This window comes from Rhamphochromis longiceps, linkage group LG18 (genome assembly GCF_057381845.1).
Source record: "Rhamphochromis longiceps isolate RC_006_pf linkage group LG18, R_longiceps_female_GT1.1, whole genome shotgun sequence".
NCBI lineage: Eukaryota > Metazoa > Chordata > Actinopteri > Cichliformes > Cichlidae > Rhamphochromis > Rhamphochromis longiceps.
In genome coordinates, this window is record NC_140574.1 from 21,643,260 (window position 1) to 21,657,377 (window position 14,118).

A 14,118-nucleotide genomic window follows, 5' to 3' on the forward strand; every position below is an offset into this window, starting at 1 on the left:
CTATCCTGTTTTCCCACTTGTGGGCTAACCTGTACAACACAGCAAGTTCAACATATCCAGGATATAAAAGAATTCATGTTAGCAGCTTAAGACGAGTCAGAAACATGGACAGGTCTACTGGCAGCAGAGCAGCAAAATTTGTAAAGGAAGAGCAAACTATAAGAAAAATCAGAAGAATTAAAAAATATCATGCAAGTATTAAAAAAACCACTAAAACAAGGTGTGGGTGATAGAAAAGCACTACGTGCACTGTGTAAGCTTTATCGTAATATGAAAAAAGCAATAGTTGAATTTTATTTTAAGCTTTTGTTGCACTGCACAGAAATATTGGTTTTTATTAACTTTTGAACAACAGGGAGAACTGGGAGTTATTGATGACTATAGAGGTCTTATGCAGGATTGATGGTACCCTGTTTGGCATAGAAAGTATAAATGATGGGGGTAGTAACCAAAGTCCCATTCAGACCACCAGACTTTTCCTTCATGGTGTTTTGAAATGTAAGAGGGCTGAATCTCACTTTGAAACCAAACTCTTAAACTTTTATTGGCTTGACAACAATTTGCTAGTACCAAGTTGCTTGCCCATGAGTATACCCAGTTGAGGTCAATTTTAAGTCATGTCTGCACATTCAGAATCAAGATATGCATCATCATAACTACATTTTATCATCTGAAAAGGGTCCACCTCACAAAAGAAGTGAGAATACAAAGGAAAGAGTCAGCACAAGTGTCTACATGTCATCCTCTTCCTTCTTAACATAAGCCTTATTTTCTGAACTGACGTCAGGGCTGTAACTCACAAATAGGTGCACAAACACTTATTGTTAGCAGATTAGACATACGACCCTTCTGTTTCTGAACAGCTGATGACAAAGCCGGCTAAATAATAGCTGGTTATAAGCTAACATTGTAGCAGCTAACTTTAGGCTCAAGTGTCCTAAAAATCACACTTTGTCTTTGATAACAGTTGGATTCCATTCCAAGTGTCTGAGGCCAACAATGTTCAAACCACTTCAAAGACCTTTTCACTAAAGCTGGCTAACTGTAGCTAACAGAGGCTAACTGCAGCTAACAGAGGCTAGCAGCTAATGGCGGTAACAACCTCAGTGGTTGCCAACAGAAAACTTCAGGATATCTTTAACAGCCACCATAACTAGGATTATCTAATTGAATTGGGAAAGGCAAGAAAGTAGAATTCAGCAGTCTCCAATCTACTGGTGGTGAGATTTAACACACTGTAACTTTAACAGTCCCAGGAGTGATAAAAAGCCGTGGTTGCGTGCACTTCCACCATCGACACTCTGTGGACTGATTTTTTAAAAGTTTTTGGAAGGTTTACATCGTGTTACATCTGTGCAACCAATGCAGCATTTCATAAAACATCATACCAACAGCCAAGCATGGTGGTGGCAGTGTGATGCTCTGGGGCTGCTTTGCTGCTTCAGCAGGACTCCAGCCATGAATTCTGCTCTCTTCCAGAAAATCCTGAAGGAAAATGTCTGGCAACCAGTTCATAAAGGTCAAGCTCACTTGGGTTATGCCAGGAAACACAACAGCAAGCTCTGAATGACTCAAAAACGCGGAGTTAAATAAGAGTGAGATACTTTGGCGTGACCTTAAACTGTCTGTTTATGCTTGAAAACCCTCCAATTTGGCTGAATTAAGCAATTCTCCAAAGAACAATGAAGACTTTAGCCAGTCACTGCAAACATTTGATTGAAACTCTTGCAGCCAAGGGTGGCACAAACAGTTACTAGGTTTGCAGGGGAATTGCTTTTTTGCAACAGAGCAAAGTAGGTTTGGATAACCTTTTTACATTATTAATAAATGAAATCATCCTTTAAAAACTGCATTTTGTATTTAATCGGGTTATCTAAGTCCAATATTAACATTTCTTTGATCTGAGAAATGTGAGTGTGCAAATATCTATATATCTATATATCATATGGTATCATTTTTTAGAAGTTAAAGTGGGTGTAACATTACCACCCTTGTGCTTTCTGTTACTTTTGGCTTTCCCATTACAACAAATACTTGCATACACTTAAAAATCTGGGTAAACCCCACTGGATAGTTGTCTGACCACTATCTGGTTTCCATGGTGACAAATGGCTGTAATGCCCTTGCTCTGTGAGCAGCAAAGTTCAGGTACGGCCTGGCACCTGTTCAATGTGCATAGCAAGAGGGTGCTTATGTAATTCTTAAATGGCAGCGGGTTTGATATTGACCACAGAGGCTGCTGTGGGGGCAGCAGCCAGCCACTCTGCAGCTCTGGGACATAACATTTGATGGATTCAGCACTCTGTGTGTGTGGAGGTTGGGTATGTCCCTGTTCATGGAGTTATATTTTCTGCTCTCTTGTCCCCTGCAGCATGATGCCATCTTCCCCACTTCTTTCTCCTTTGGGTTCAGTTTTCTTACTTTAGTTTGCTTCCCGTCCGTATACGAATAACTTCCTCCATCCTTAAATTTAATTTTCAGCTCTGTGAGTTGGAATGACTGATGTGCAGTAGCACAGACCCCGACAGTGAGATTTAAATCGACTGGGCTAGTATTATATAACCACAGAGTGAGGCAGAGGCCGTACACAGAAGAGGTTTAAAGATAAACATAAAAATATTCCTTCTGAAAAGTTTTTGTTTCTCACCCTGAGAAATCCAGGTGTCTCAAGCTGTGATTAAGTGAGTGCTGAGTATTTATATGTGTGTGTGTGTGTGTGTGTGTGTGTGTGTGTGTGTGTGTGTGTGTGTGTGTGTGTGTGTGTGTGTGTGTGTGTGTGTGTGTGTGTAAGAAAATGGAGCCGGACTTTTCTCTCCTGCTGCTAATTGTCCTCTATGCTCTGTTGCCCAAGGGCAGCAACAACACTAATCTACTGCACACTCAATGCCTCTCTGAATCTCTCATGTCTGTCTCTACCACCGCCCTGTCCTCTCTGGAAGCGTCATTTGGCTCTCAATGGTTTGGTGTGTGGGTGTTGTGTGGGAGATCATGCAAGTCAAACAGTCTACAGCATGCTTTAACACAACATATCTGGATTTTTTCTGCCACATTTTTGTTTAAGCAGAATCACAACACAACTTTGCTGCCTGCTTGTGTCCCAGGTAAGTTTTATTGGAACATCTCTGAACTCTGAAGTAGATTATTTACATCAGCAGAAGATCACACTGGGTGTCACACCTGTAAGCAACAAACAGGAAACTGAGGCTACAATTCACCTCGCTCATCAAAAGTGGGAAGCAGAAGGTAAAAACATTACCTGGTTTGATGAGTCTCGATTTCTGCTACGACACTCAGGTGGTTGGATCAAAATTTGGTGTAAACAATTTAAAAGCCTGGATCCATCCTGCCCTATATCAAAACTTCAAGCTGCTTGTGGAGGTTTAATATTGCAGAGGATGTTTTCTTGGCACAGTTTGGGCCCTTAGTACCAACTAGGAATCCTTTAAATGCCACAGCCTGTCTGAATATTGCTGCTGATCATGCTCATCCCTTCATGGCTACATTTTCTGATGCCTTTTACCAACAGGATAACAAACGATGTCACAAAACTCAAAGCATCACAAACTATTTTTTGGTGATGGCCGTGACCTCACTATACTGAAATGTTACACAGTTATCATGCAGTTTCACTGGTCAGGCCCTCTCAAGATCAAAGTGGATCAAAGTTGGAGATACAGCGATACTTATCGGTCAAGCCTGCTGTTGATTCTTCATAAGGCATATATCATACATCATCAGAGGAACAACAGCAGGAATGTTTAGCAATGATGGCTCATTTCCACTGTGTCTCACTGTGTTGACCAGCCTGCAGATGAGCAGGACCTCCCTAAGTGGCATCCATCCATCATCGTCTGTGTTCTCCGTACTGTGACAGGCCAAGATGTCTGCTGTGAAAAAGACCTTTCTGGTCCAGAGTGAAGAGACAAAAAGCCAGTGCCAGGAAAGACTCAAAAATAAAACTTCCTTTAAAATGATATTATAATTGATAATAACATTGGTCCAAATTTACCAGTTTAATCGCATTGAGAACAACTCTTTAAAAAGCCTTAAAACACATGATGACTTTGCAGTTGTTTCTGGTTTTTCTGCTTTTCCTAATATAGAAATAGCTTACACACTCAGCAGCGCCTGTAAACTTTCTTGCAGATTAGCTTGCTAATGGTAATACTAGCTCAGCTACCCCCCCTCCTGAGTTATGGGACCCTCACCTTGTAGGTCATAGCGGTATGTGTGTGTCAACTTTAACCTTTGCAGCTACATACCGTGGTTGCGTGCACACTGAACTTCCTTGCATAAGTAGGTGGTCTTTCTTGCATTTCAGGGACACTCCCTTTTGGTTTTTAACTCTAGTTGAAGTGGCTTAAATCACTGGGGTTTTTTTCAGATTAGTTTTTTCTGGCATTCAGGGTGTTCAGTGTTATCCTAATGAATAAAGTCTTTTCCTTTCACTTACACACAGTGTAGCCACTGGCTTCAGACTAGCTGCGGTAGCTGCATTAAAAGCAGCGTAGTCTAAGAGGAAATGACGCTGCTGCTTTCAACAGCACGTCTCGTGGGAGGGCATAATGGTATGGTATCTTGTGTGGCAGAATTATGTAACAGGAGGAGAAATATTAATGTATGCCCACTCAGGATGTTGGGGAAAGTGGCGTTTGTGTGCTTAAGGGATGACAACAGAGGGTCTGACGGCAATAACATCGACAGTGCTCATTCTGCATGTTTGTGGGGCTCGTGTTTGCATCCTAGCACAGAATGCCACGTCTCTCGTGACCCTAGCATTGCCTGCACTCCCAGGCTACCTTCTACATCAGCCTGAGTTACATCTGCGAGTCCAGCCAGCAGTCATGTGACCTCTGACCTTCAGAGTTGTAAAATGATGACTGGATGGAACTGAATGAGTGTGTCATCAGAGGGCAGTAGCTCACAGGTTCACTGAAATGTTAAAGAAACGTCTTATGCTGCAGTTTAAAGAGAACCTATTATGACTTTTGTTTTTATTCACATACAGTGCTGTGCAAAAGTCTTTAGCCCTTATTTCTTTATATTGTGTCAGGAAAATGCAGTTTTTTGAACTGTGTGCAAACATAGATGAAAATACAGTATATTAGGCAAAAACTGACTTTTTTCAATTCTAACAAGCTTGAAATTCAGTATTTTGTATGACCACCTTTAGTCTTCAGCAAAGCCTGACCTTTCTCAGCCAATATTTCTTGTACTATAGTTTCTTTAAGAAGTCTTCAGGAATAGCTCTCCAAGCTCTTTAAAAGACATTCAAGGTTCTTCTTGGCTGTTTTTCCACATTCTCTGTCAAGATGATCTCACACTCTTTCAATACCTTTGAGTTCCAGGCTGTGGGAAGGCCAATCCTTAACACATGAGCCAAGGTTTTAAAAAAGTTGTGGTTCATTACCATCACCAGGACCAAGGTGTGAAATCCCTGCCGCACCACAGCCTACTACCATTTAAGCTATTGAGGTCACCTGAGTCAAGGTGTGAGTGGGGGTTGAAAATGCCTGGAAAAGGATAGCCCCAAGGGGACAGCCCTAAATACCTGTGACTATGATCCAAAGAAGCTTCTTGGACGAGAGGCAAAATGTCTTCACGTACCTAAAGAAGTCCATCTGCCTTGTTTTGAAACACGCTGGGCTACCATGACCTGGATGACACCAAGCTAATGGAAACTACTGAATCTCAAAGTTTTCTTGGGAGATAATACAAGATGATTGTAATCAAAGAATAGATTACTCAGTGAAATAGTCAGTTTTGTGTTTTTAATAGTTAGGGAGGTGTTTCATGTTAGGAGAATCTACATATCTAAATTAAATTTCTATAGATTGATGCATAATCTGTTCAATTCCTGAACATGAACATATTTGATAATTATCCTGAACAACAGAATCTGAACAGCCACTGCAGCACCATTGATAGTCTGACTTTTAAACGATTCACATGTACAGAGACATGCTGATGACAGGGTAAGAGGCATGAAGCTTAATATCAGCCCATATATGTCAGTCTGGTTCCGGCCTGCCAGGACTGCCCATTACTGTGAGATGTGTAATTGTCCACGGCCTCAGTCAGCCACACACACACGCACACATAGACCAACTACAACAACAACATAATCAATAGCACTATTTGTTCATTCTGCACAGTGCTGATGTTGTGAGGACAGTCAATAATGTCGCTGATGGGAACGTGGATGGTTACACTCGTGACGCTTTGTCGACGCTCGTATATTCTTCTTTTAGGATGGAGTGCAATTAAAATAAAAATGCATGTGTTGTTGTTGTCATAACATGTAGCTGTTTATAGATCCGTCCTGGTACTCGATGTTTGAAACTGATGAAATGTATTATTGAGCTTGCATGATTTCCAGAAATAGAAGCTGGAGTGTGATTGGCTCTGTGTTCAGTTTGTTGTGGAGAGCTGATATTACCTGACCATGTTTCCCCGAAAAGATAAGCAATGTTGCTGGCACAGGATTCATTAGCAGCTCTTCCTGAAACATAAAAACAAACAAACAAACAACAAAACTATGATTCCCAAACAAGAATCACTGTTAAAATGAGGCTTTCTATAGGGAAAAGCTGTGGAGTGACTCCCAAGAGGTTCATTCTGTTCATCTGGACGTAGCGTTTTTCAATTGGAGAAATGTTCTCACTTTCAGCAAAATATGCTCAGCAAACAATTTATCAGAAGGTTGCCATGAATGGGTGCAGGAGCCCAACCAACTAAAAAGGAGTGCTAGGAAGTCCAAAGAGCAACAGTTCTTGAGGATTTAGAAGGTCTCAACAGGTGAAATCATTGGTCTGTATAGTCTAAAGAGCTTGAAGAAAAGCGACTGGACTTCTTTAATCTTTGTGAAGGCGTTTCACCTCTCATCCGAGAGGCTTCTTCAGTTCTAAAGTTTCAGTTCTTTTGTTTAGTATCTTCACGAAACTCAAAGAAGTCCAGTCAACCTTCTTTCCAAGCTCACTGATCCCTGTGTTATAGTATGTACGGCTGGTAAATAGCATAGACCACAAGCTTATTGTAGTGGCTGACTAGTAATGGAACAGTTAACCGATGATAACTGAGAGGTGGCAAAGTGATAGTTTAAATGTAGTTCACCTGACAGGACAATGGGGGCACATTGGATGAAGAAAAATAAATAAAAATGCTGCAACCAGTATTTTAAGACCATGACACTTATGATACCTGTGCGTCAGAGTTGGGAAATTAAAGAGAGCTTGAACATGTGATAGACTAATCAAGAGCTACTGTATGAGGGACACAGCCAGACTTTGATAGATGATCATGTAGCCAGTTGTAGCTCCCTAGGGGTTTTGGATTTAACGGATTCACTAGTGTAGGCCGGCACAAGAGCTGTTTTACAGCTCAGCAGCTGGATCACTGTTTCGCTCTTTAATCGAGGATCAGTATTTACTGTCACAAAGGTGATGGCTACCGATTGCACAAAAGCCTTTCGATTCCCAGTGCTGCAACGGTGTGCGTCGCATGGTGCGCCCTTTGTTTCGTTTATGTGTTGTTGTTGATTTTTTTGCCTTCTGCAGTGCGATTCACAGAAGCAGTCCAAGTTTGTTTGTTATTCTGCTCGCGCACACACACACACACACACACACACACACACACACACACACACACACACACACACACACACACACACACACACACACACACACAGAGAGTGTCTTGGGATAAAAGCCATATCAACGAATCGCATTAACATTTTCTTTCACCATTTATTAATTCACCAAATACAGTGAAAATGGCATCATAATATACAATGACTCATTCTTAGAATGTCATGACATTTTTGTTGCTTTTTTGCTTCATAAAACGATGTTTCATTATTGAAAATATTAAGGTTTCATGCACAACAAACCATATCCAGTTTCTTTAAAATAATGGTACAAAATGAACAAAAAAAATCAAAAAAAGAAAAGAAAAAGAAAAAGCAGAACAAAACAAAAACGGTAATGTCCAAAAATCGATCATATAACAACATGTTATTTGAGGATACTCGTAAACAGTGCAATATACTCTAAAACTGCCATTTTCTAACAAATTCATCAACGAAGCTCAAGTCACAGTATACGATTTCTTAATAATAGTTTAACATTGATGTGTGCAAAAACCCCAGACACATTCAGTTAGTCTTTAAAAAATGTGCGACATCTGATATAGAATGAGACCAGTCCAACTCCCCCCAAAAAGTCCTCGCTTTGCCTCTCTGAAGGCCAGTCTCATTCTGTATATCCTCTCCGTAATACAAATATTCCTGTTGATGAATTCTAAGACGATAGACTAGCATATAATTTAAATAACAAATATTTAGATATAAAAATACAAATATGACTTTCGTTAAAAAGAAGCGTGCCAGGGTAAGAGTGGTGGCACCTGCGTTGGCACCGGAGTGAAAGTTCATGCAAATAGATGGAGAGAATCTTTAAAGTCATCGAAGACGAAACACAAATATTTGCAAAATCTAAACAACCAAATTATAGAGAGCAAATGTTTTTTCCCATCAATTTCATGACTGTTATTTAAAACATTACTATAATGTCCGTGTTCCTGCTGGCCTCTGTAGATATCTGAGCATTTGGAAATGCAAAGAAAAGATTAATTTTTAAAGAGATATGTGCAGGTGTAAATCGGCTACATGAAGGTGTCAGCCTGCACCTTTCACCACTGATGGGTGATGCAAGAAGAAGAATGTAGCCTTGTTTTTTTCAATTAATCTGCAGCCTATTGTTGTTTAAGTGCCAAAACAGAAAATATTCACATTGCACCCTCCTATATATATCTATATATGTATTTATATATATATTTGTTTGTTTTTTTCTTACATACAACGTGTCTCCTCTATTTAGCAGACTGTAGAGTTTTGGTTGGTCTGTTTTCAAAAAGCATTAGCAGCAACAGGAATGCATTGGACCGGTGCTGAAAGGACAGCTCCCTTGAATGCACCGTCGCCGATTGAATCAACAAAGCAGAGCCTAAAGGAGGGAGGGAAGGTATTGGAGGGGGGGAGGGGGATGTCTCGGAGCTTAGCCTACCTACTGTACAACTTATTGAAATGGGGCTGGGATTTAGCTTCAGCCTCTAGTTGCAGTATTTTTGATGCTTACAGCGCTTTAGGGGGGGAAAGGAGGAAAAAATAGAGATGGTCGTGAATTAATGACAAGTTCATCCATCATTAAAGTCAGCAGAGGTTGAGATACAGAGCGGGGCCCGCCATCTCAACATCCTGCTGCGCAGCTGTAGTTAAAATCGGGATTCGTTTGGAGAATTGCCAGCAATCCCATGATAAATCTTGGTCTTTTATTTTTTTCCTCCCCAGAGTCTCTCTGTCTCTCTCTTTCTCTCTCTCATCTTATTCTTCCTTCCTCTTCCCTTCATCTCTTCTCTTCAGCCTTCTCCGTTCCCTTTTCTCTGCCTCTTTTTTCCTCTCCATTTCATTTCATCACCCCATCCTCGCTTCGTGCCGTCGTGATTTTTTTCCTCCCCGCACAATCCTCGAACATGCACAGCCGACAAGTGCTTCAAATCGGTGATCAAAATTAAAAAAGTCTGCAAGGCATCGGTCACGTTTAAACGCCGGGCGAAGACTTGTCTGTCATCCCCTTCAGGACTTCATCTATTCGGTCGTCCTCGATGACCACTGTGGAGGAGAAAAAGAGGAAGAGGTTGTTTACTCAGAGCCACAATCAGAAGTCACGATTTATTTTGGGGGGTATTGCGCACTAAATAAAAGTAAGTTTGGGCAAATGTGGCCCTTGTGCGCTTGCACGGTGAATTATTATTACTATCGCAAATCCCCAATCCCCGCACACACGCACTCGGTGAAAACAACTCATTCTCGAGCCATTTCTTTATTATTATTATTAATATTATTTAATCCCTTCGTTTAAACCCTACACTTGAGTCGATTGCATCACGGGGTGTGTCCTTGCATGAATATTATCGCTGGTGCGTGAATGTAAACAGTTTGGATGTCGTTCACGACCAGTGACACTTGTGAGAAAAACAACAACTGCGGTGCATTTTGCATCGAGCTGCTGGTAATCACGGAAGATTCTGGAAACGACAGTAATGTGGGAACTTAATTCCAAAGTCACTTAAAGCGCCATTCATACAACTAGCTCATTTTTGCGCAGCGTATATAATTCTGCCATTCTTTGTAAATGTCAAGCGTCTGAATTCGTTTTTACCTCTTTTGGCTCTGCCGATCTGCCCGAGCTTTGGGGGTCTTTTTGCCTGCGACGCTGCGAAAAAGGCGCTTGTGTCCTGCAGTCCGCAGCTAAAGGACATCTGGCTGACCTCGCTGTCCGCCCCGTAGCCGCTCATTTTCCCCTCGTTGTATGGCAGCACCTCAGACATCGTGGAACGACAGTGAAGAAGGGTCACCAGCTTCGGGAAGTTCTTTAATTTTTAAATCAAGCAAAAAAAGTTGTTGAAATTCTTCCCCGGTGGTGCCAGTACAGTTCCGTCTGAGAGCGCCGTCTCCTGCTGCGATCCTCGGTCTGCGTGGATGAGGGGAGCCGGTGCGTGAGGTCCGGGTGCTTTTGTGGTCTCTCTGTGGTCTCTGGATGTGTTGCAGCGGCAGCAGAGGAACCGAGCGTGACTGTGTGTGCGTATCTGTGTGTGCGTGTGAGAAAGAGAGAGAGATGTGTTCGCCTGTGTTGCTGGCTGATGTCTGGCGAGGGAAATGGGAGATCCCGGGATCATAAAGGAAACCCAGGCAGAACGGTGAAGTCATCCATCCGGGTTTGAAGCTGCGAGAGTGTGGCTGTGTGTAAATGTGTGTGAGCGTGGGGACTCCGAGGGGTAGAGGAGCAAGACTGACATCAACAGGCGAGAGACGAAACTGCTAGATACTGACACAGCCTCGTGAGGCTTCGAGAAGTGGACTTTTCCTAAGGATGTCTATTCATCCTGTAGACTCAGGAAAGCGCTTAATGTGGCACGTTATAGTCTGCATTTCCCTTCCATAGGTTACCTTTTTTATTGTTCTGCTTTTCGAAGGGGAATAAGTACTTTTTAATTTCAATTAATTTTATTTGTATGTACTTTATTAGTATAACCGTTTTATGTTTATTTATTTGGCAGGAACGATGGACAATGTATACCCTGTGCCAGATGCAGCTAGAAGATGTAAGATTTAGCTGGGTGGAGGCTTGCAATGCAATGTTCGACTGACAAAAATAAAATAATAAAAAACACTTTTTATACATAAAAACTTTAATAGAAATGACCCCCCCCCCTTTTTTTTTGATGTTAGTGCTAACAGTAACAGTTTTTATTCCATTCAAAATTCAGACTTTTCCACAAACTTGAGGGATGTTTGCTTCTTTTTACTACTCTCTGCCAACAAAATGAAATGAAGGTGTTACCCAGCAGATGCTCTCCAGATGCTGTTGGATGGTGGATAAAAATCTGACTGAACTTTTCTTTATTCAGAATTTCATCAGTTTTGACAAGATCCCCAAGACCACTGGCTACAAATGGAAAATGCAGCCCTAAACCATGACAGCACCTTCACCGTGTTTTACAGAAGGCTAAAGACACGCACTGTTTAACTTCTGGACTTTCTTTGTGCCACTGATGTGATGATTTGTGATGATTTCAACCAAAAAGTTCAAATTAGGATTCATCACTCCATAAGATCTGTTGCCAGTGAATTTCAGTCCAGTTCTTGTGTAATTTGTCATACCTGTCATGGTCCGGGTGAGTACGGGGTTTTTCCACTCTGCTGGGCTCCACCTTCAAGCAGAGACTCCAATCAGCTTCCACACCTGGTTCCAATCAAGTCACCAGCATATAAGACCAGCATTCACAACAGACCTCTGCCAGATCTTCTGCTAACTCACGTTAGTGCTAGGCCGCCAAGCCCTTGTGAGAGCCCTACTGCTTTTCTCCTCACCGTGTTTTCTTTGTCATAGGACCCACCTGGCAGTCGCACTTCCCAAGCTAAACTACTCACATCTCCACCTGGACGCTGGTTCTGTCATCTGGTTGCTTCCTTTCCATCATTGGACTACACCTGCCTGCCTCCCTGCCAAGTCCCTCACTCCAAGTATATTCTGGATCCTCTCTGGACACTCCTCACCCGGAAACCCTTGGACACCCCCTCCTCGCATGACACTTTACCCTGCGTAAGCCCTAACCACCATAGTCTAATCCTTCAGCTGTGTTTCACTAGACTGCCACTGACTACTTGTCTCCTCTCATTATGGTGACTGCGTACCTCCATCCAAGCCGCTGCCCCTTTTTCCATTCCCAGGATCCATCCATGAAATCTAGCACCTAGTCATAGCACTCAGAGTTTCATGTTCATAGTTTGGCCTCACAGTTCTCAGTTCATAGCTTCCACAGTTCATAGCATTCTCCGTTCATAGCATTCATAGTTTCCTGCTTTGTAAGTTAACTAGGCACTGTAAATAAAGCACTGTGTTCACACCCGTTTTGCCTCCCTCTGTGTCTGCATTTGAGTCCACACCCACAGCCTGGCCATCTCGGCCCTAACAATACCTCAGTCTTTTCTCCTTGCTTCCCTCCCTCATATACTGTTTATCTGCTTTGGTCCTCAGCATGAGTCAGTGTTCAGTGGCTTAACAAATAGAACAACATCCTTTGAAAGTGTTTAGCTACAAGCGCTGGACTGAAAATGAGTGAAAAAGTAACCAATTTTCTAAGAAAAACTTTGAAAGACTGTCACAAAGCTTAGAGAAGTAAGTCTGTCTTCTTGGAAGTGAAACAAGTGCTAACCATACATTGCTTTATTCTGTGCACTTACCTCACATCCATGGCTAATCTACCACCTAGTCTAACATGCATGTATTTGTACAGTTGGAGGGAGCCGACATACCCAAAAGAAATCCATACAGACACAAGGAGAACATGCAAATGCCACACAGAAAACCCAAGCCAGGGATCAAACCAGGAAACGTCTCACTGCACCACTGTGGCGTCCAAGCTTACACAACCCTGTACTCCCAGGCAGTCTCTCATCCAAGCATCAACCAGTCTCGACCCTGCTCAGTGTCCAAGATCAGATCAGAGATCAGGCATGCTCAGGATGCTGTGGTCATAAACCAATTATTCCACTGTGCTTTATTCTACTGCAATAATTTATCTGCTGTGCTAGGACACATTGGCAACTGTGCTAAACTTGGTCTGTACAATCATACGGTTTTAAATATATCTAAATTACAGTGAGAGCGCTCTAACAGCTCCGGGCACAGGTCTCAAAAACTAGAACAAGCCAATTAGATTATGGCGAATTACACTGGACCACTATTTTTCATTGTCTGAGCATATTGACGACATCATTAGAAAAGTCACAGCTGTGGCCAGAAAATTAATTTTTTTGTGTCACTTTGTGAGTTATGAGAAATGTCGCGGTGCTCCAACAGCCTGTGTTTAGTTCAGTACAGGGCAGACGTAGTGTTAGGACATCTCAGCAGCAACACTGAAATGTTCTTTTTTTGTGGAACTTAACTATTGTTTACTCAGTTTATTAATACGGCAATAATGTCAGGTCAGTTTCGATCAAATACATACAAATGTCACATGTTTGTCAAAGAAATTTGCAGATAATTTTTGGTTTAATCTATTTTAAAAGCTGTAGTAATAAGATCTGTATAACCTTACACCTACAGAAAAGATTTTCCACTTTCCCACACTGCCTTCTCCGAGCCAATCAGCCCCCATCTTGCCTACTTTAAATCTCAGCACTCCTCTGTCATTCTGCCTTTCAGACTCTCATTGGTGCAAGCCACCTGCTCCCCACATCTGCCTCACCCCGGTCACTCAGAGCCCCATCCAAGCCTCCATCTTGGTCCAGTCCTAATTCCTGTCACCCCTCTGCTCTGACGGGCCATTGGAGTATAATCACGTTCAGTTCTTCCAAATAACCTCGCCTGATTGAACTGGCAGTTTGCCAGGAGAAAATAAAAGAATGACTCAATTCAGCACCATGGACAGAGACAATATAGTTTAACATTTAAAAAAGGTTTTAAATAGCGTTATTGTTTTTCCCTGCTGCATATGCTACGCCTCTCTGTCCTCAGAGCATATGGTATCTTAGAGAGAGCTACAACAGTGATCTGA

General features: G+C 42.0%; 2 protein-coding genes across 2 annotated transcripts in view; one reads left to right on the forward strand and one right to left on the reverse strand.

The window, feature by feature from the left end:
* Positions 1-12,442, forward strand: part of ece2a (endothelin converting enzyme 2a) — a 115,865-nt gene extending 103,423 nt beyond the window's left edge. Inside the window, exon 4 of the mRNA XM_085387946.1 lies at positions 11,949-12,442. Coding sequence (XP_085244072.1) covers positions 11,949-12,245 — 297 coding nt within the window. The 3' untranslated portion in view covers positions 12,246-12,442. The remainder of the gene's footprint in view (positions 1-11,948) is intronic.
* camk2n2a (calcium/calmodulin-dependent protein kinase II inhibitor 2a) lies at positions 7,729-11,007 on the reverse strand. The gene is made up of 2 exons (XM_085390177.1): positions 10,218-11,007; positions 7,729-9,667 (listed from the first exon to the last, which is right to left on the reverse strand). The coding sequence occupies exons 1-2, from the start codon at positions 10,384-10,386 to the stop codon at positions 9,597-9,599; spliced, it is 240 nt and encodes a 79-aa protein (XP_085246303.1). The 5' UTR covers positions 10,387-11,007; the 3' UTR covers positions 7,729-9,596.
* Positions 12,443-14,118: the final 1,676 nt, after the last annotated feature.